The sequence below is a fragment of the Perca flavescens genome, chromosome 19, assembly GCF_004354835.1.
Source record: "Perca flavescens isolate YP-PL-M2 chromosome 19, PFLA_1.0, whole genome shotgun sequence".
NCBI classification, from domain to species: Eukaryota; Metazoa; Chordata; class Actinopteri; order Perciformes; family Percidae; genus Perca; species Perca flavescens.
The window spans coordinates 24328790-24352090 of NC_041349.1; the positions used below are offsets into that span (position 1 = coordinate 24328790).

Consider the following 23301-nt stretch of genomic DNA (forward strand, 5'->3'; position numbering starts at 1 on the left):
GAGAGAGAGAGAGCGAGAGGGGAGACGCGCCTGTCTGAGCATCATCTGGTAGCTGCACAGGCTACTCCTCCACGGGGATGATACACAAGCGATTTAGCATCTGTGCGTGAAATACAGAAGAATCAGGGATGCTGCTGATGCTGTTGCTGCCATTTCCAGTCCGGCTCTGATAGAGACAGCGAGGCGCGCAGCACGGGACTGGACATCCACAAGATATCTCTCCTCACCTCTCCTCCGCCTCTGCACCTTCTCCCCCCCCCCCCCTGTATCTCTCCCCCCTCTCCTCCTCCCTCCCTCTTTCCTCCTCTTCCTCTATTCATTCTGATCAATTGATAATCCACCTGTGATTCAGGAAAACACAAACTCTTCCATCCTTACCTCTATTCTCACCTCCAGTCACACACATCCTCTCAAGCGCCTCCTTTTACGCACTCACACACACGCAGAGGCACGCGCGCACGCCCCACCACCGCCATCCACAGCCATCATGGAGACGACCAAGCTGCCTCCGACCAGCCCGTCCTCGCCGACTACCAGCTTCTCGGTGCCGTCCGCGGAGAAGGTGGATGGCTTCCCGCGGAGGTCGATGCGCAGAGCCCGGCAGAGGAGGTCCCACAGCTCGTCCCAGTTCCGCTACCAGAGCTCCCAGGTGGAGCTCACCCCGCTGCCCCTGCTCAAAGGTGAGACGCTGTTTCAGCAGCCATGGGTCAGTGTATTCTAGGGCTAGGCCTACCATAGGGGATGAAGGGCTCAACAAGGCCACCATAGACACACTGTGTTCACTTTATATAAATCTTCATTCTTCACACCTCCAACTGAATGTCATCTTCTGACTACAAGACACCCTTTGATCAGTTCTGTGCAGAGGGGCTATTGATGCATTTACTATTGGTACAGTATATGTCGACTGATACATGTTGTCCTCTCTGTGCATGTCCTTTCTAACTGACAGAGGGGATAGCAATGGCTTTCAATTATGATCTGATGATCTGGTGGGAGCCAGTCTGGTTTGGGATTCATTTGTTGTTGGAATATTCAGTTTTAGGGCTCCAACTAACCATTATCTTCATTAATAATTAATTATTTGTCAATTAAATTACAGAAAAGAGTGAAAAATGTCCATCGCAGTTTCCCAAAGTCCACAACGTCTTCAGATGTCTTGTTTTGTCCGACCAACAGCCAAACCCCAAATAGACCCAGTTTACAGGGATTTACAACAAAGAAAAGCTGTAAATCCTTGGCGCTGGAGAAGATATCAGTGATTTCTTGTTTGAAAAAGGATTCCAAAGGTTAATTGATTTTCACAAAAGTTTCATATACATTTTCTGTCACTCGTCTTATCGATTAATTCAATAATTTCAGAGGTCTATTCTGCCCCTTCTTATATTTAGATTATACTGGGATTGAATTGCTGCTGAAGCAGATGAAAATCGAAAGTGATATAAAAAAAATTACATTGTAGGAGGGCTACCACATAGGTAAGAAATGGTTAATATTTCTTCCTATCGTCCTAATTTTTTAGTAACAAACATCAACTCGATTACAATTTTGCGTTGTCGTCTACTTGATTGTGAAAGTGTGTTTTTTGAAGAAAATATGCTTTAAACTGTGGCTCAGGATGTGTTTGTCTAAGCGTTCATGTATGCAGAGTCACTGAGCTTGATGTGTACCACTTACACGCTCGTTAAAATGCAATATCATCAAACATCAGCTTGTCTCCGTGATTAGTTGATGGGGAAATGGGAGAAGCATCTCCTCTTTATGAGGCCTTTCCCTTTGACAGACCACTGGTGCATTAATCGCCTAGATTAGATAAACCTCAAACAAAAAAACATAGAATACAAAACGTACTTGTCCATATTGTGGCTATGTAAAGATCTTGACATGCAGAATGGTATGACATCCCTGCACTATTTTGCAGGTCTGTTGTTGCCATAGGTCTAATCCCAGAGCTGCTGTTACTACACAGAGACCACTTTGATCTTTGTATGCTTGTTCAATATGTTCTCAGAATTCATTTTCAGAAATACTGTAATGCTGCCTACATTGGGGTTTGGTGTAATACAGACCAAAATAGTAGGATGTTGTAACCGGTAATTCGATTTTGGGCAATTCATTAAGCAAAAATGCCAAACGTGTTCTGGTTTCAGCTTCTCAAATGTGAGGATTTGGTGGTTGTCTGTTTAATAGTTATAAATTGAATATCTTAGGGCTTTCTGGATGGTTATTTGACAACAAAAAAAGACACAGATAAAATGTCACCATGGACTCTGGGCACTCTGGGTTAAGCATTGAAGAGTCCATAATGAAAAAAATCATTAGCAGCAGCCCTACGGTAAACATCAGCATGTGTAGTGGGCAAAAAAGAACGGAAAAGGTACTCATTGCTGATAAAATGACCTAAAGATGGAGAAAGATGATCCATTCAAGTTTATACTTTAAAGCCACACTATTTCATTTCTGAATGAAGAAAATTACACGTTCTTTTTCTTAAACACAAAAGGTTTCGATTCATAAGAGATAAAACACACCCTTATTCAGTATACCCAGATGTTATGCTGCATCAGCCTTACTTGGTCTGGTATGACCAGTGTTTTCTCGTGGCTAATGTTAGCTCATGTTAGCAAACTTAAGCTCGATGTTGTGTAACTGAGTCAGTTCACTAACATTAAAGCTCTTCTATTCACCTGCTACTGTTATGCTATGTTTTAGCATTTACCACAGTCACTTTAACCCATAAAAGATATTTTCTTCCTAGACTTTGTGTTTAGACACTACATGTCAAAGATGTCCAAATCAATAGTTTTGTACATTTTCTTAAGACATATCCCTTCACGTTTCATCCCCTTTTCTATATTTGCTTTCTTAAGCGCTGGTCGATCTGTATCTATTTATCTACGCCTCTTCCTCACCTTGCCGTGTCTTCTGTCTCTTACTTTTTAACCTGTGTGTGCCGTATATTGTAAGTCTTAATATATGCCTCTGACCCCTTTTTATAAGGTTACTTCCACTTTCACGTAGCCTGCAATCTCTTGGCATTAACCCACAATGAAGAAAAGACCTTCCTGCTCTTAAAGTTGGTGCGAGGTGCGTGCTTGTGTTTTTGCACCTCATTTCACCAGCTTTGACTTCTCAGGCATGATGATGGAGGGTTTTTGTTGCATCTTTACAGCACCGGTTCGGTTCAGACCTCTCTGTGCATATGTGCTGTTGCCTTCATAGAAGTCCCAGTTATCGCATGGCTGCTGCACCGCTGCGGCACTGTTCCTGGATCCCCAGGAGGAAGTGATAGTAAGATCTTGCGGCACCGGCACAGGAGAAAAGCCTGGTGGTAGTGGAAGTCTGTCACGGCCAGAATGTAGGCCAAGTGTAGACAGACTTGTGGGTGTTTTGCCCTCCAGGGAGTCACATTCCCATTGTTAATTTGCACTACACCTCCTGTTAACAACGGCACATCTCTTTCCCTTTAAGCCCTGAGCAAAGCTTCACTCTTGCTCACCGAAAGAAACCTAAAAGGCATATAACTATGAAGAAGAAGTAACAGGAAAAGCTGGTAAGCAGCATTGAAGGGTAACACCCTGAAAGCTTCTAGTGATGAACGGCCGTCGCCTTCTTATGGGTCATTTTTGTTGTTTGATGCTGTATTATAGACAACTAGCCAAAAGAAAAGTACACAGCTACAATGGTTTGACAGCAAGGAATGTTTGAAATGACCAACAGTGAACATCAAGTTTAAGATCTCAGTTTCAGAAAGAGCAGAAGCCTCAATATTTTTGATTTCAACAGTCAAAACGGGAATAAATCCTCATTCGATCAGAATGCAATGCAGTCAAAGCTTGCGTGTTTACAGATCTGTCATCAGTAGTGTGTGAAACATATTGCCCCCTTTTAAAACTTAAAAAGTTTTGAACCTGAAAAACTTACTACAGAAAATAAAGGGAGTTATGTATGCGGTATGGTATTGTGATGATTTCAGTATCTAGCTGTTGCCAGATGTACAAGACACTTGTTTCCCCATCGCTAGTAGCCTCAATTGATCAGAATGCAATGCAGACACAGCTTGCATCTTTGCAGATCAGTCATCAGTAGTGTGTGAAATACAGCCTTCAAAAATAACTGCTTTCTAATTGGAACAACAAGACAAAGCAAAGGAGATGTTTTTGTAGTGCGAGTACATGAGGCAGGTTTATAGAAGTTTGGAGGTACAAAAACAAAGTCTATTCATTGGTCAATTCCTCTGCTAAATGCAGCTGTAACACTGAACTGACCAATTAAAGAACAGCGGGGATGGTCAAGGCAGCTAATTAATCCACAGACGAAGGTTGAAGCATACAGGGTCACTGTAATCCCCTTTACTGTGCATTGTATTCATGTTTGGCCACAGAGAAGCAAATGCACAGGCTTTTCAACCCCGTCTGTACACTGTGTTCTTGGACCAGTGCTGGGCTTTAAAGTGGTTCCACTCTACTGCAGTGGACAGACAGTTTATGTCAATACCAATGAATATACTTGTTTCAAACATGGAATTTAGGGTGAGTTTTTCCTTCGAGGTCTATTTCATAAAAGCACAAAACCCTTCTGGTAAAAAACCAACCCTGCCTAATCTTTCGGCAGGCATTTGTGTTCTCAAGAGATTGATTATTTCCTTAACGCTATTAGCAGTCGCTCCATTTCAAGTGGTTTCTCATCTTCTTTTTTTTTTGTCTAAATGTTCTAAATGTCTAAATGGAGCTTTACTGTTACTACTGCTGAAGATTTTCAGACAGGGCCCCAAATGAGATGATGATTAAGTCACATGGAGACACCAAGTCTCCATAAACTTATTGTTTCTCTCGGACCTAGGCAAATTAAAATATTTATCTGCTGTCACAGTTACCGAACCACCACCAGATGAGTAGCAAACATGTTTTCAGACACAGTGAGAGCATTCCTTTCCTCTTATCTAAAATACTTGAGGATTCTGTCTAGTAAAGAAGGGGCAACCCCTGGGCCCTTATTGCGTTAAAAATATGCATCGTAGTGAACGGGGAGAGACAAATACTTTTTTGATGCAGTTTGAATTGAGCCATATTATGTTTGCCAATTTAAAAGATCATTTTGCAAGTCAAGAAAGTCTCAGTTTGTCGTAGGTTGTGAAACCGCTCAGTGAACTTCGTATCTCACCTTGCTCGCTGCTCGACTTGCTCGCTAGCTAGCCAGCCTTGCTCGCTAGCTAGCTTAGCTATGTCCCACAACACATGCAACTTTATCTTACCTGATGTGTTTGAAACAGCATCTTTTGACCGAGTAAGACCCGTAGCTCCTGTAAGTAACGTTACATCTGGGTCCGAAACACACAGCAGGCATCATAGCTTCAGCTAGATGTCACTTATGTGATTTTGGGGTGAGTACTCTTTCTAATTACATATTTTCTCAGTCTCTTTCTTTCTTGACTTGCAAAATTATCTTTTAAATTGACGAACATCATATATGTATTTCATCAAAATTCAAATGGGATCAAACAATTATTTGTCTCTCGCCATTCACTAGGGTACATATTTTGTTCCGAAATAATGTCCCATGGTGGTCCACTGGAAGTGGAGGGACTTTGCCAACCTGATGTAAAATCTATTATGCCTCATAGCTTATCATAAAAGATGTTGTTTGTTTCAGATTGATCCGAGTTGATTATTGAGTTGACCCTTGGCATTCTCCCGATTGTCCTCCTCCATGTCTTCAGTTACACTGCCGCTCTCAGTGCTCCTCCCCAGCTGGGATGCTTTCCTCTGGGGCTACAGACACTGTCAGGCTTCCTGGTCACGGATGTTGTGCTGTCGCTGGCAGGCTAACCAGACCAAGGTCACATTCCTGCCCAGCATCTACTCAGCAGATACACAAACTTATGAATACTACGTACTGTATGTCTTGTTAGCACACCAAAGACAATTAGCACAAATGCGGTTCAGGATGATTTTTTTGGAACCAACTGTCTCTGTCTATCAATAACAGAGGATCCTGTAACCAACAAGGCAGCTCTAGATTCCTTGCTTTGGACCTTGAGATATGCTCGGCTTCAAATCCCTCTGTATGTATAATCCCTCTGTATAGTTAATTTGTAGACTTTTACACCTCTAACTCTGCTGGTCTTATCTGTAGTCTATAATGAAAAAGACATCTGAATATAGGTTATATATACACTTCTGCAATCAGAATGTGATCTGCTTTGCCAGTCCTTGCATTTTCATATGACTTACAGTAAGTATGAGTCATCCAGGTGAAAATACACTCTACACAGTGTATCTGTGAAAAAGTATCCACCTGAGGGATAAAACATGTCATTAGCAAGGGCAGAAACATCATCACCACAGGCAGAAATATCTAATATATGACAGGTAGAAACATTGTTACCGTAGACATTCATGCATCATCACTGTGTATAGAAATAGTAAGTAGAAATGCAATCACGTCACTGTAAGTACAAACACATTCACTGCAGGTAGACATATAATCTTTTGTGCGTAGAAATGTAATTACTAATAGAAATGTGATCTGGATGGCAAATCACCATGTAGGTTAGGAATAGGGTTGTCATTTGTGGTCGCAGTAGGTCAGTGATTCTATTCTGAGCCCAGTGAGGATAAAATCTTAAAGAGGCACCAGTATTCATTTAGGCCTGTGTTTGTGTAAAGCTTGTATGTATGCAGGGAGATCATGGGACACTTTCTGGTCTATCTTGAGATCTTTGGGAACAGTGTTGCTGCCAGCAACTAACTCAGCAGAAGCTCAGACAGAAAACACACAAAACAGACTTTCTGCTCATCTCGGCCCGGCGGCACATTCTGCCAGCCTTTGCTGCCGAACAGTTTAACCATGCTCACATTGCATTTTTGACTGCAGTAAATGGCATAGACTTAAGCTGACATGATAGGTCACCCAATGCATTAGAAAGGTCATGGTATGCCTGATATCAATGGGCCTCATTTTCTGAATTTAAAATGAGGGTATCTGTATTTGGAAGTCACAAGATGATCATACCAAAACTATTTATGTGAATCTTATGTCACGAGAGGTTCTAGTTTTGTTGTCCTACTTAAAAGAAAAAAACTTCATTTCGTCAGGCGCATCATCTGATCTGGAAAACAGCAGCAGATGAAGCAAAAAAAAATCAAATACTCCAAATCTTTTACCACAGCTGTTTCTTACAGTCGACTGTGGTGTAGGATTTCTTCTCATCAAAAATTGATACCTAGTTGTTTATTATTATCTCCCACACCAGTGTGAAAGCAGGAGAGCAGCAGGCCTAATTGCTGTTTTGAAAATGAATCAACACGCTCAGCTCCAGTCTGCTTATCTGGATGCTGAATCCTGAAAACAGCTAAACAGAAAACCCCCCCCCAAAAAAAAACATTAATAGAAAAGCACTCGCATCAAGTAATTGATTGATAGATAGATAATTTCATGCAAACACCCTTCAGTGTGCAAAGTAACAACAGCTGATTGCTGTTTTAACCATGCAAACGACATATCCATGTGGCAAAATAAACATGCATGATGGTTTCTGTCCTTGACTGTTTCAGTCAGTGGCTGCCAGCAGAAGTGGCTTTTTAAAGGGCTGCTGAGCAGCTCCAAATAACTATGTAAGGCCCTTAATGATGTTGGGTGAGCTTAGAGAGTGTTAAATCTCCCGTACCTGCACAAAATCCATCCTGCTGGTTGGCGTTAGCATTAAAACATCACTAAAAGCCAGGAAACACCCTGCAGATATAAGACGCGCACTACAGACAATGTAATTGAATCAGGCTCTGTTGCACAGAGTAACAGATGGTGAGTTGAATCAGAGTGAGATAACAGAAATAATTCAATGTTGTTAGGCGTTTTAGGTAAAGTAGTAATGTGAAGCATCAGTTTATGTGCTCTTTTCAAATCAGAAAGAGAAAGATCCCTATTGCAGACCAGCAGGTAGTCAATCTTTGTGCATGTAAACATTTGTCTGATGATGCTATCATCCAGTGGGCTGGATGCTGTTTACCAGGTCAAAGTGGGCTTTTGCAAGCCTTCTGTTTCTATGGAATGATAGGAAATGCATTTAAAATGCTCCCACTGCTGTCTGCGAAAGAACAAAAATACACTGCCGCTTGTGTTTCATAATCTACTGAAAAATGGGCCATTTTCACTACTAACAATGAAGGGATTAGAAGGAAAACATGCTATCAGACTTGCCCTTTATGAAATCTTAAAGATCTTCTCGTGAAATATAACAGAATCAGGGAAGAGTATAATTTTAAGGATATGCTGTACCAGCCATATAAAAAAAAAAGAAGTAAAGTAAGCTTTTAAATGTCCAACTTGTGTTTGAAGTGAAAACAAACAAGGTTGCGCTGATGTCTGAAAACTGCACACATTCTTTCCTAAATCGTTATTTAATTAAATAAGACAATTTCTTTGAATTTGAAAAATGATTCCCATTACATTTTCACTTTACTCTGGTCACATCAGAATTTAAAATATATGAAGGAATGTCGAGCTGACCAAACAAAGCTGTATCAGCAGAAACCGCCTCACTTAAAACACTGTAATATTGTCAAGAGATCAATTGTCATTGAGAGAAAACTATTGCAGTATACTGTATGTTGCAACAAAAGAAATACTGATTCCCTTGGCACTAATCGCCACAAGTAGCTGCAAGCTAACAAATAGCACACAACTTTCGGGTGTATTGTCCTGCTTAGATGTCATTTCTGTTTTTTCTTCGGGCCACAATGTGACACTGCACTTGTCAAAAATGACATTGCCTATGCAACATGTAACATAGCCTCACATGATTTAGGTCAAATGTTACCCTGAATGAGAGGATATGTTCACGTGTGTTTTCCTTTTTGTGTGTGTGTGTGTGTGTGTGTGTGTGTGTGTGTGCGTGTGTTTGTAAGGGAGAGGCCAGCTGGATGGGTCTGGTATTGAGTTACAGAAGGCATGAAGTAGTTTTTGCTCTATGACGGTCTCAGATCAATTATCAGAGAGAGTAGGGGAGAAAGTGATGGGGGTGACGAAAGAAATGGAGTGGATAAGGAGAGAGGAAATGACTGAACATTAAGCTGACAGGTGGAGGAGGAACTGTGGGAGGAGAGACGGCGAGATAAAAAAGAATAGAAAGCAGAGGATATTGCAGGGGAGACGATGTAATGAAATGGCTAGCGATGCAATAACCACAACTGCTGCTGTGTTGCCGAAGCGAAGAGTTGATTCTTAAAGGAATCCGCTGATGCTCGGGCAAATAAATGCTCTGATTGAGAAACCCCAAGTTTCACCTTGATGGGTGTTTACTATCAAATACGCTGTTGGGGTTCTGAGGCAGTGCAAAGTTAAGTCAACAAAGAGAATTAAATACTGGACATGCAGAGGTGACATGTTGTGATTCATTATTGAAGGAAATTATGAAGGAAGATTTGCAATAAATCACAATCACGTTTAAAAAACCCTTTTTTTTCATTGCAGCGGTGTAGAAAGCATGATGGAGACGCTGCAAAACAAACCAACACATTATTATTTAACACGTGACGGTTACAAAGCTGCTGATCAAATGTTGAGGATGTCTCCAGCTGGGATAACCGTCTCCCATATTTGTTTACTAACTGTCTCCAATTTGTGTGTACATCTCACACAGCAAATATTGCTTTTGGAGGAGAATTTCAATATCCAAAATCCCTGAAAGTCACTCTATGGTCAAGCAGAATTTGAGATAAAAGAGGTCCAGTAGCCCAGAGACACTTGAAAAAAGTCTTTTAATTTATACCAATGTATTTAAATATATTTATTGATAGTGATTCAGGTTATAGGGAGAGTAAGCCACAAAATATTACAGACAGCAGAGCATACAGACATTACCCACAGAATGTAACACCCAGCTGGTCTCGCTTCACTATGCTGTGTGTGGTGGAAATGTGTATTATTAGTATCATTGGATTATTTAAAGATGGGCTTAGCGCACCGCTTAATCTTTTGCCATGACTTAGCCCTCTCTCATTGCCTTTGTTAAAGAGTGAATGGGACGTTTCTGCCTATGCGTCCCTTGAATACAGCATATAAAGACTTTGTTTTGAAATCCACTGCCATTTAAATGCAATGCTTTTAAGAAAATGTCTCCCAATACAGTGGCTGCCACTTTCATTGTTAATCAGTAATGAGTTTCACTTCAATCATTGATATTTTTCAGAAGGTAATTTTCTGTTTGTGTAGCTCCTTAATAGGGAGGATCACAAATTCTCTGGACTGTCATTATAATTGTCCTGTTTTATAATCTTTCCTATTGTGTTTCAGCCTAAAAAATAGATGGAAAATCTAATCACAGAAGTTTGCCAGTAAGCACAAACTTCCATCAACACAGAATCCAAGGACATCATTCTTTTAATTTTAGGTGAAATTGATTTGGACCCTGCAAGCACCCCATAGAATTCGCAAATCAGTCTCCATCTTCGACAAAATAATCTTTAACAAAAAATAACCCTAATGCAGCTCAAGGTCGTTTTTCAGCTTTCAAACACATTCCACATTTTTCATTAGAAATTTGAAATTAGTTTAGTTCTCCCTATATATGCTATACCAACTTCAATTTGCTGACTTAAGACTGATGTACCATTGATAGGTAGTAAGTGAAAAAGCTAGTAAGTGGACATGAGTTTAAGTTACATTAACTGATTGATTTGGCCACTTTGGGGCAGTAGAACAGGCTGTAAATAGGGCCTACTACATTAACATGTTATCGTGGTTGTTATAGCTATAACATGTTAGCAACGAGTTGCTTTTTTTACACATCCAACAGACACAGAGCATTAGCATTCATTTGGAGTTGTGTTGTTGTCCACACAGCGAATGTAAGTCAGTGTAATATTCACTGTCCTTTTAGCTCTGTTTGTCTCAACAAACTCCTGAGAAAAATATCTGGCTATTTAGCAGCTAAATGCTCCACTATGTTCACCAGCCAGTCGCTAACTTTGTTTGATAGCCGTTTAGCGCTGGCTAGGAAGCGTACACTGAGGTAAATATCAGGGCTAATTCCTATAAGTTTGTCCCTACGAGAGACTGATTAATTATTCTTTATGGATGTGCACTTATTTTAAAAGATGATTTATCTGCACAGGCATACTGTATGAAGAACAGGAAAGAGAAGAATGAAAGGCTTTAAGCACTTTGTATTAGCACTGACAGCTTACTGTATATAATAACTTGGCTGCTAAAGGCTCTACTGTGTAAACCAGCAACTTGCTAACTTTGTCTGTCTGCTGTTTGGTGCTGGGCAGGTAGCGTATACAGTTTTTAGCTTTTTTTAACTGAAAAACAGAGTCGTTCAGCTGGAAGCAAGTTTGCTGAGAACACTGATATCAAAACAGTAAAGGTGTTAGCTGTAAAACCAAAATAATGAGCTGCAGAGTTGGTTATAATTCTCTGTGTGGTCGTCACTACGCGTGACACCTTAGAAAAGAAAAGAGCCACAGAGCACACACTTCCATCAACCCACAAAAACACCCATCATTGGGATTTTAGGTGAGATTGAGTTTTTGACCCTGAAAACTTTCCATAGAATTTGCAATCCAGTCTCTATTTTTAATTTAGTAAGTGTAGTAGAAATTCTAGATCTAGATAAAAGTCAAAATGTAATGAATTGTTCCCTGGCCTAAGACCAATCTGTCCACCAAATGTCATGACAATCTGTTCATATTTGGTGAGATCTCAGACAGGCTAAGTCAGAGGAATAAAACAACATCCTCAGCAGAGAACACATGTATGTTAAAAATGTGCTCATCCTATTAGTATCAGCAGTTCTGGCTTGATTACCATAAACAGACTGTGCATACAACTCTATTTACACATTATATTCTAGTACCCAGCCTGTCTCATTACCTATTCTCACTACCATCACCAAGTGACAACTTCCAAGTATTTCCTGCTCTAATTTAAAGCAGCGGGATGGTTTGTCCTGTTCGTTCTCGGAAGGTTAATTGCTGTTTACTCTTCAGTCTTCTTGAACATCTGAGGAGGGGAGACGGGAGGGGGATGTAGTCAGTCACACGTGATAACATCACAACTCTTCATTTTCCCTTTCTAATCAGGCTGTTGATAAACCGGATGATGCGTTGTACATGTTTCCTAGGCAGTTTGTGATATAGTGGATGTGTTATAAGGAGGATTAGATTACTTAGAGATAGACTTAAAGCGTCACTTAAACCCCTTAAGGTGATATATATACCAACCTGACTTCTGCATGGTGTCTCACCTCTGATAGCTGCTGTAGCTCCCTTCTACTATTTATACCTGTGTCTTTCTCTTGCTTTATTTCTTTATCTGCCTCTATCTCTTTCTTCCCCTCCCTCCCCATCCTCTCTTCCTCTCTGCGTCACTGTATCTGTGCATTGTGTGTGTGTGTGTGTGTGTGTGTGTGTGTGTGTGTGTGTGTGTGTGTGTGTGTGTGTGTGTGTGTGTGTGAGGTGCAGAGGCGGCTTGGATGGTGGCTAAAACAACCAATTGAAAAAAACTCCTCTCTTTCTGTCTTTCTCTCTGTCACACACACACACACACACACACACACACACACACACACACACACACACACACACACACACACACACACACACACACACACACACAATAACTGTTATTTAAAGACTTGACTTAAAGAGCTTGTTTGAGAGAGAGAAAAAAAACCTTGGAGAGATTGGAGGTTAATGGAGGGAGTGAAGAGAGAAAGAGAGAGAGAGAGAGAGAGAAGGGAGGTACCCGAGTGATGGAAAGATGAAAGAGAAGCAGGAGGAGGACGAAGGGGATGATGTCATCTTTTAACCCTATATAGCTCCCCTCTCCTTCCTCCTGTTTTCCTCCCCAGATTCTGCCTCCTCTCTTCTCTGTCTCTCTCTCCAGCAGGACTATATTTAGATTTGTGCAGCTGTGTATGTGTTTTTTTTTTATGCTGTTGCAGGGTGCTTGGCACCGCTCATACTTATGTTACTGCTCCTTTCACCAAACCCACCCACCCCTCTCCCTCCTCTCGTGCTCACCATCTTGTCTACGTCACATCCCGTCTTTTCCCCCTCTCTGTGTTTCGCGTCGTCTTTTTTTCATCAGCCTTTTCCTCCTCTGTGTATTTAAAGGACACGTCTGGAGATATGCCTTCATTTCCTTACTGTCAACAGATTCTGTGAAAAGGACAAAAATATACGATCGTACGAACAAATATTGTGGCCAATTGATCGATCTTTTTACTAGATTCCATTGTTGGCCAAAAACAATTAAAACACATCAATGAGTCACATTGTTGTACTGGGTGACATGTTCAGTCATTACAATGAACTTGGCCACTGTAGTTTATTTTGAATAAATCCCACACACTCTGTCCAGCTGCTGCCAATTAGGGCTGTCCTCGACTAAAGAAATTCTTAGTCGACTAACAATTATACAATTTTGTCAACTAATCGATTAGTTGATTTAATTGACAGAGCTTTTTTAATTAATTTCTTTAATTAATCCTGCAAAAGCACCACTTTAAATCTTGTGTTTACCATAAATGTGCTCATAAGTTTCTTGGAAATGAGTAATTAAGCATGAATAAGCATAAAAAATGACTAATCGACTAAAGAAATCTTAGTCGACTAAGACCAAAACGACCGATTAGTTGACTAATCGAGTAAGAGGTGGCGGCCCTACTGCCAATACCAAATGTGTTTTAATCCGCCACTGAAAATAGTCCCCAACAAATGCATTATTTACTCCTGTTTAAGTATCGTTTCCTAAAAACTACAGTGCCCAACTGTTTTGGGGAATTAATTACACTTTAAAAAAGCAACAACTTTATATTTGTGACCAGTTTTTAAAGATTTTTTAGGTGTCTTAACCAATGGGCATGGGGCGGAGTGGGTCTGAGTAAGGATAATTCATCTGAGATAGTTCATCTTGTTCAATAAAGCTTAATATGATAAGATGCAGGGGCCTGGGGAAATGGGGATGTGGCTGAAATGAGGGACAGAGAGGCAGAATGGGCACAACTGAGGCAGACATTAAACTCCACTAAAATCTCTGGCAATTTAATGTTTCCTTATTTAATGGCCGATAATATCACACATCAGTCCTCAGTATCTGCAAAACTTAAAGTGACCCAGTAGCTTTCTAGACTGCGTATTGTATTTGAGCTCTCTCTGCCTGTCTCCCTTTGGACTTGGAGTCCTTTGTCGTATTTATTTTTGGTCTTGTCGTAGAACTGTATGTCTCAATTGAACAGTTGGACTCTGTATTTCTGTTATTGTTTAAACCTTCTCTTCATTTTTCTTGTAATTGCTTTTTTACCACCTACACCCCCAGCCATCAGTGGAGAGGGAATCTCTCATTGAGTTGCCTCTCCAGAGGTTTCGCACATTATTTTCCTCATGGCCCAACGACTTTTTCTTTTTTTTACTCTTCTTAGACAGCTACAGAACTGGCTTAGGAGCCATTGTTGAGACATTGTATGTGCATGATACTTGGCTTTACAAAAAAGCATGAAGCAGGATGGACTTTTGCTGTCAGCTAAGAGCTCTTTTGTGTGTTTGGCCTTCAGTGAGTGAAACACACTTTGGTACACTTTTCAATGCGCCTCTCTAGAATTTACACCTGCACAACAAATTGCTAAATTTCTATTTTTCAATGTAATTTCAACTTCTATAAATGATAAATTAAAACTAACTATAAAGTATACTATACTAAGCTGTGAACACAACATTGACATATGATCACCTTCTGAAGTTGAAAGAAATGCAGAGTCTGGTGATAATTACCTGCGTGTTTGTCACTATAGCCCCTTTCACACATGCAGTCTTTCCCTGAAATGTGCAGGGACATTTCCTGATGGTGGTCATGTGTGAATGGGAGCAGGGATCGATATGAAGGGAAATCTGTCCCACCAATTGCCCACCACCTCAGGACCTAGTAACATTCCAGGGACTTTGCTGGTATGGCTGTGGTGTGAATGCAAGCAGGAACATTGCCCGGATAAGCACAGTTTTCTGTCCCTTCCCACATCATTGCCATGGCAAGTGTGAAAAGGTGCAAGGCGGAAATGTTCCTGAATGTGGCTGTATTTGCGAATAGTAAAAATCACTAGCGGCGCCTGGAAGGTTATCCCAGTAATTTACCAGGAACTATGTGTAAAAGAGGCTTATGAGTGACCTCTTTCACATTACATCCATATAACTAAGGGCACTCAAGGCCAAATGCCCTATCTTGTAATATTAACAAAAGTAAAAAATTATGTGTCTCTGCCCCATGATTTGGATCCACTCCAAAATGTAATAGGTTCTTCCTTGACCCATGCTACATCCTTTGACAAAGTTTCATGAAAATTGGGCCAGTCCGTTTTTCCATAATTCTGCTGACAGGCAAACAAACAGACAAACCGAACCCAAAACATTACCTCCTTGGCTTTAAAAAGAAAAAAAAAGTAGAGCTGCACTGTAAATTTGTCAGATAATGACTAAAGGGATGTAGAAAAGCCGAAAACTGGTAAATGTATCATTCTTTTGTGAATGTGCATTTTGAAAGGATCCTTTATCTGCACAGTCACATGAATAGAAGAACAGAGAATTAAGAGAAGAGTTGTACAAAGCTTGAAGCACTTTGTATTAGCACCATGGACTGTAGAAAATATGCACGTCACTCAAAGTGGAACGCCCTATGCAGAACTTTATGCCTGAATATAATTTTAACTGGTGAGTTACAGTTGTTCTGAAGAGGAAACTCAGCTGTAGAGACCAAAACCCATTTTTTTGTACCAGGCTGTGAACATGTTTAATTCTGCTGTAAAGTTGGGTATTTTTAACATGGGGGTCTATGGGGATCAACTCCCTTTTGGAGCCAGCCTCAAGTGGCCACTCGATGATCTGCAGTTTTTGGCACTTCTGCATTGGCTTCATTTTTAGCACTGATAGCTTACTTTTTATGAAAAAAAAGTACCAGTGTTATTGCTTTTCTTACTGATTGCTTTGACGTGCTACATTTATAATTGCGGTAATGTAGGCTAACTTTGGTAATGCTGTGCCATGTTGACTTTCTGAGTTAATAAAGATTAAATACATGAAGTCAAATTTAACTACATGCATTTAATGTTTTGGATTTTATAGTCACAGATAGGCTTGTTTGTTACCCATTCATAATACCAAATTGGATTGTCAGAAACTCACTTGCTGTGATTACAATCTTAGTAAATATTCTAATCACTGCACTGACATGATATTTAAAGCTTCATTGAATAAATGGCTCTGGAGCAACCTGCGTTGACCTAATAATAGCACAGCCATTAGGTGGTTTCTCCACTGTCTCAACACCATCACTCACTGAGTTTGTGTTTTTGGAAATGTTTCTTCCAAATGTAAGCATTTTCTACCTGTTCCAGGCATGATGATAGACAGTGGGGTAATACGGGTGGATAATTTAGCAAACACCGACAACCAAGAAACAGTTTTAGCCCATTTGCCTTAAAATATGTACTTTGGCTCTGTCTGTGCCCGTCATCTCCTGACACTTTTCCTCGCTTTCATTTTCTTTTTCTTTGCTCTCTCCCACACTTGCTCTCACGTGACCCACCAAGTCTCTTCATTCCCTTCAACTTCCCTCTCTTTTTCTCACCTCTTATTTCACTCTCTACATACATGCTTTTTTTTTTCTTCGTCTTTTCACCTCGCTCTGTTCTCTCTTTTTTTTCTTCTCAGTCCCAGCACGGCACATCTTTATACAATTACTCTCCATAAAAAATGGATTAGATTTCACCTTCACAGTCTACAGAGGGAGAACGGGAGGGAGGGATTGGACAGCAAAAAAGGGGGTCCATGAGAAATCAGGAATCAATCAAATTAGGAAGGGAAAGGGAAATAGAGAGGTGGAGAAAGAAAGGAAAGGATGGTAGAGGGAGCGAGGTAGAAGAGGGATAGGATCGGAGGATGGAGCTATCTCAAACCAGCCAAGAACCACATAATACCCAGGTGGTCGCCTTGCAGATTTAGACTTCATTCTGGAAGCAAAGTCAGAAGAAAGAGTTCACCCAACTTTTCACACTTGTTTTTCGTGACAAATAGTCTGAAAACTGTGTGAACTTGTCTGTCACGTTTGTCCAGTCACTAAGAAATGGCTGCAATTCAAGTACAAATTGGCCGCTCAGTACAGCTCAGTGGGCAGTCTCTTACATGTCGCCACTAGATGTAAATTGGGCAAAAAAAGGAATGTTAATGAAAAGTAACAGAAAAAGTACATTCAGGTCACGTCTTAAATGTTGAATGGACAAAAAACAAGAAGCAGGACAGTCCCGGTATTCTGAGCCTTTATACACACAGACAACACACAATCGTCAGCATATAACAAGGAAAAGTTCAGAGAAAATTGTTGTACAATCTTGTTGTAGTGTGGTAAATATAAACTAAATTTAACCCCAAATACATAAATTTGCCAGTCAGATCAAATAGGATAATATTCTTGCATTTAAGTCGTGTAGGTATTTCCATATCACCAAACTGGGACTTTATGAAACAGCAACTTAGTAATCGTGTTATGTATTAGATAGGGCTGCACAATATATTGTTTTTTTATTGTCATCACAATATCAACTGGCGCAATATACACATCGTGAAAGGCTGCAACATATTGCGATAGACACTCTTATGTTTGTTGAAAGAAAATATCAGTAGAAAACTGCAACCGCAAGTAACATTGTTATCGCGATATTCAACTACGTTATCGCATATTTTCTTCATATTGTGCAGCCCTAGTATTAGACTAAAAATAAATGCTGTACAAATACGGCTACTCTGTCTCATCGCCATCTAAACTATGGAAGGCAGAGTTGGGTGTAATTGATATAGACTAAAAGGCTGTTTTTAATGGTCTCAAAAGAGCGTGTGTCTTGTGCTTCGACACATCGAGCAAAGGGCAGCCCTCGTCTATTGTTGTGCAGCTTTGTGCCAAAGGGAGCAGATGGTCATGGTGTGTCCACAAGAGGTGAGGGGTTCTGGGGCTGGAAGAGCTTCAGGCAGCCCCTCTTTACCCCTCCTGTTTCTCCCACCTGGGGGTTAAGAAGGGTTAAATCTAATCCGCTCCTGCTGTGTGTGTGTGTGTGTGTGTGTGTGTGTGTGTGTGTGTGTGTGTGTGTGTGTGTGTGTGTGTGTGTGTGTGTGTGTGTGTGTGTGTGTGTGTGTGTGTGTGTGTGTGTGTGTGTGTGTGACTCTTGGATCATCCTCTTTCTAATTGCACAGTTAGTCTAGACTGCTTACCAGCCATTTTTAAAGCCGCATTGTTTTCCTCTGACCTGAGGGAGATTTGTTCAAGACTGTAAGTACACCGAGTAAGCAGTTTACTCAGCACACCTTTATGATTTAATACAATCAAGTAAAGTTTTGTAATGTGTTTTGTTGACACTGTGTCAGAAGGGAGTCATTGGTCATTTTACGATATGGTCATTGTTTGAGTGTAGTTAGTAACGCTCTTGTATTGGATTGCATAAAATGTTGCAGGTGTATTAATGAAAATACTGGCCTTTAAAAATAAAAATCTGCTGCCTCTATGGGAATTTAACATAGGGGTGTACTGACTTTTGTTGCCAGCGGTTTAGACATTAATGGCTGTATGTTGAGTTATTTTGAGGGGACAGCACATTTACACTGTTATACAAGCTGTAAACTTAATACTTTACACGTAGCAAAGTGTCATTTCTTAAAAGATATAATTAAAAGATAAAATGAAATATTTACTAAAATGTGAGGGGTGTACTCACTTTTGTGAGATACTGTATCTCAATGTAAATCAATGTATTATTGTTCAGACCAAATCTCACACACCTATATAGGAATCTTAAGATTGGATATTTCACTGCTAAATTTAGCTATTGAGTCATCAATCATCTGGTTACTCAGAAAAAAGAACCAAGCATTCCCATTTGGCTGCTGTCAAAGCCTGTAACTCTCTACTGTGCTGTTTTCTTTATTTTCTTTTAACTTTTTTAGTTTCACACCCCCTCAGGCCCGTGGAATCAATTTGAAACTCAATGCATGTGTTCAGTAATCCACGTGTATCAGCCACTTTCTCTACATCTGTGAAAAGTGGTGTTATTTTTTATTTGGAGACACAAGGTTTTAATCTGGCGGCCGGCAGCAGGTTGCTTCATTGTGACAGATCTGGAGAATGAATCTGACGGGTAATGGGACTGAAATACAACACAGCCCTCTGGAGGAAGGTGTGTGTGTGTGTGTGTGCGTGTGTGCGTGTGCGTGGATGCAAGCCTCTGTGTGTGTGTGTGTGGGTGTGTACAAATGTGTTTGTGGAGTAATCGTCTGCTCTCCTTCCCTCATTACCTTTGAATGAAGATCTAGCCTGTAGAATACAGCTCTGTAAACTCCAACATTCCCACTTTGTCACTACCAAACCCAATGCGCCTTTCAGGGACGCCGTCGGATTTGGCTCAGCTGCATTGGCCTTTTTGTGTCCTTTAACCTATTTGTCTAACATGTGTCTTTCTCTCTTTCTTTCGTCCTTCCTTCCCGCCTCTCAATCCTCCAGACGCCCCGGTGGCAGAGTTACACGACCTGTTCTGTAAGAAGCTGCAGCAGTGCTGCGTGCTGTTTGATTTCCTGGACTGCGTGGCCGACCTGAAGGGGAAGGAGATCAAACGTGCGGCGCTCAACGAGCTGGTGGAGAGCGTGGCCACTAGCAGAGGAGTCCTCATAGAACCTCTGTACCCAGAGGCTATAAAGATGGTAGGTAGGGGAGAATAGGGGTGGAAATAATGGACTATTGAATGGATAGATGAAAAGAGAGAAATGGAAGACAGATGAGTAAATGCTAAATATCTAGATGAAAAAAAAAAAAACTAATCTGGTCAATGTGGTCAATGTGGATGTGCAAATGAAATGTTAAAAGCCAGAAAAGCATTTCCACAGGTCACCAGAGGCTATGACCAAAAGTGTTGAGGAGAGGAGAACGGAAGGGAGAGATAGAACATTTGCACAGGGTGCTAAGTAGCAATAGGCCGCACAGATGGAGAGAAATAGAAGGATGGAGAGGAAAGAGAGTGTGGTGGAAAATATGAAAAAAAGCACCAGAGGTCCCAGAGGATATAGAGAGGGGGAAAGGAAAAGGAAAGAAGGTAAAGTGAGCAGAGGATATAGCTTATGTTATGGAGTCACTATACCCAGAGGATGTGAAAATGCTGATAGGACAGAGATGGAGGGAAGATGAAAGGGAAGTGGGCAAAGGCTTTAATGTGTGGCCATAAGGTAAAAGAAAGCTTACATTCTTTGATATAAGTTGCTAATAAGTGCAAAGGTTAGAGCCCGAGTGCAGTGCAACAGAATACATGTTATACAGGAGGAAGAGGGAGGCCAAGAAAGAAAAGTTAGAGAGCCAGATGATGTTTCCCAAACGTGGAAATATTGTGGAATTTTAGTCTAATTGTAGTTATCTCTCAACGATTTGTACCCTTTTTTAAATATCCAAGTGAGGTTTACATGGTAATGTAAAATGAGCCTATATCCTCCTGCAATTAGAACTTTTACTAATGCAAGCAGACATTTGGAGAGAAGGAAAGAACAGAAGAATGCTGAATTGGGGCGTTGGGATTTACCACACTTGCTTTTTGTACTGTAGTTTATGCACTAAATGGCCAGTGGATATGCATTTGTTGAATAAATCATGAGTTTGCGAGCAATCAGGTTACATAACTTACCAGTTGTTCTTCTCAAACACAGTCAGTGAACAGCATCAAACACGATTTAGTGGATGGAAACCCACCTAATTGTCCCTTTGATAAAGGACTCATGAAAAATTTAAATTTGAATGATAATTGACATCGTTTTATAACACCAGCTATTCATCCCGGATCTATCCTGAGAGCTAATTTGGTGATGCACATCTGTGACGCGCATCATGTTAAAATATTGGCAGGATGAGGTCTAGAAATGAGTCAAAGGATGTTTTTTTCAGAGTTGTTGGTTTATCAGAGACTCATAGACCATAGTTTTGGGAAAATACAGCTATTGCATCCCTCAGTTTTCTCTCAATCCTGAGTTTATGGCAAGGATATCCATATCATGAACAGGAATGTTCTGTATGGCTAGGGGCTCTTTTTAATCTGCCTTTCTACCTCTCCACCTCCTTCCCTTTTCACTTCCCCTTTCCCTTCCCTTTTCCATCTGATCTGCTTTTCCCTCATCTCCCCTTATCCCCTTCCTCTATTCACATCCCTCCTCTCATCCATTTCATCTCTTTTCCTCTTCCCATATTCTTCCTCACACTCCTCCTCCTGTTGCCATTGCTCTCCTTCCCTCCTCCTCCTCCTTGTTTGCGTTTTTCCAGATCTCGGTAAATATCTTCCGGACTCTCCCACCAAGTGAGAATCCAGAGTTTGATCCTGAGGAAGATGAGCCAACACTCGAAGCCTCCTGGCCGCATCTGCAGGTTACTCATATATACAGCACACAAATTCACGTTGTGGTAAAATTATAACCATATCCTGACGATTTACGTAATGTCGTGCATTTTCCCCTGCAGGGGTAAAAGACAGTTTCTCTTAGAAAAGATATATTCAGCAAAATATGTTGACTTTGGCTTTTTCCGCCAAAAACAAGTTTGGGAATTGTTGTGATGCTTGGTTTTTAAGTGAAACACAATGCAATGCCAGTTAATGCCGTTAAAAAATGGGCCCTTCTATATATTATATAATATATTTTGGAGGGCTGACGATGCCATAATGCACACAACTCCCACCAGGTGTTCAATGCTTTTAATACAGCGTTCAGCTGATCAGTTAAATCTGCAGTTTTAGATTTAAGGCCCAAATGTTCCTGTTTTATAAGCCCGAATTACAAAATGGAGCTCAAGCAAAGAAGAATGTTACATCTCCTGAATACACTTTTGATGTTTGCCCAGAGGACAGTTGGTTGTGGTGTTCAGTCACTTCTGCACCTTCAGGAAGAGATGAATCAAAACGTAACGTTGGGAAATCCAAACTGTCTCATAAAGCAACATCTTTTTTTCCCTTTCTGGCTTGGGATCTTTTGGTCTAAACTTAAACATACAGTCAGCAGGTGAAGCTATTTTATGTCCCCTTTTAAGATTTCTCGGTGCTTAAGCTCAGATTTTTCGAAAGAGTCCCCTCTTGCTGCCATTTTGAGCGATTATCATGCTATGTTACCTGGAGCAGCTTCAAAAAACAAAAACAATAACATTGTGTGCCATTTTGAAAAATACACTTTCTTGCTAAGAGTTAGATGAGAAGATTGACACCACTCTCATATCTGTCCGGTCAATATGAACCTCACCCTGTTAGCTTAACTTAGCATTAAAAAATGTTTTTAATTAAACTAAGCTAACCAGCAGCTGGCTTCAGCTACATAGTTAAGCAGTACAGTGTATAGTGTACACACATGAGAGTGGTATAGTAAGTCTTCTCATCTAACTCTCGGCAAGAACATTAATAATTCCCAAAATGTCAAACTATTCCATAAGGAGATAAACACAGACACTAAATGACGTCTAATTGCTAGCTGTTTGTGCCTCTGTTAGCTGGTGTACGAGTTCTTTCTGCGTTTCCTGGAGAGCCCGGACTTCCAGCCCTCCATGGCCAAACGTTACGTCGACCAGAAGTTTGTCCTGCAGGTAATCTTCTCTCTCTCTCTCTCTCTCTCTCTCTCTCTCTCTCTCTCTCTCTCTCTCTCTCTCTCTCTCTCTCTCTCTCTTTCTCTCTCTTTCTCTCTCTGTCTCTCTTTCTTTCTCTCTCTCTCTCTCTCTTGTGAAATCCAAATCTAAAATGTTTCTAAAATCCTGATAAATGAAAAGGTATAAATAAATGAAGCGCTCCTCTAAAACAGCAGCCATCGCAGAACCTAGTAAAATCCCTGCTGGAGTGCTTTCAAATTTTTATATCTAAGTTGGGGCACATATAAATAAAAATTTACCAAAAGACAGTTACATTTTTATGTCTAATGTCCTGCTTTATTTTAGAAATTGATCAGGAAAAAATACAGTTAATGTAATATTCATTTTGCTTGGTGGGTGGTAAAAATTAGCCTAGAAATCTAGACTCCCCCTAGTGGCAGCAAATTTATTTGGCAGCCAGGGGGGGTCTAGGCACTCTCCGTTGACTTTCAAGCTGCAAAAACCAAATTTTGGTCAGGCCAATCACATTGTGTATAGAGTCGGTGGGCGGGGCTTATGGCTGCTGCTGCTGGGAACAGCGGACTTCTGGAAGACTTGGAGTTCAGCTTTTCTTTGATAAAAGAACAAAGAACGGCAGAGAAATCATTCTTAAAAAAAGGAAGATGTGTT

General features: G+C 40.6%; 1 protein-coding gene across 1 annotated transcript in view; it reads left to right on the forward strand.

The window, feature by feature from the left end:
• Positions 1-201: 201 nt before the first annotated feature.
• ppp2r5b (protein phosphatase 2, regulatory subunit B', beta) overlaps positions 202-23301 on the forward strand; it is a 38113-nt gene continuing 15013 nt past the window's right edge. Inside the window, exons 1-4 of the mRNA XM_028563984.1 lie at positions 202-680; positions 19537-19733; positions 21331-21432; positions 22540-22632. Coding sequence (XP_028419785.1) covers positions 488-680; positions 19537-19733; positions 21331-21432; positions 22540-22632 — 585 coding nt within the window. The 5' untranslated portion in view covers positions 202-487. The remainder of the gene's footprint in view (positions 681-19536; positions 19734-21330; positions 21433-22539; positions 22633-23301) is intronic.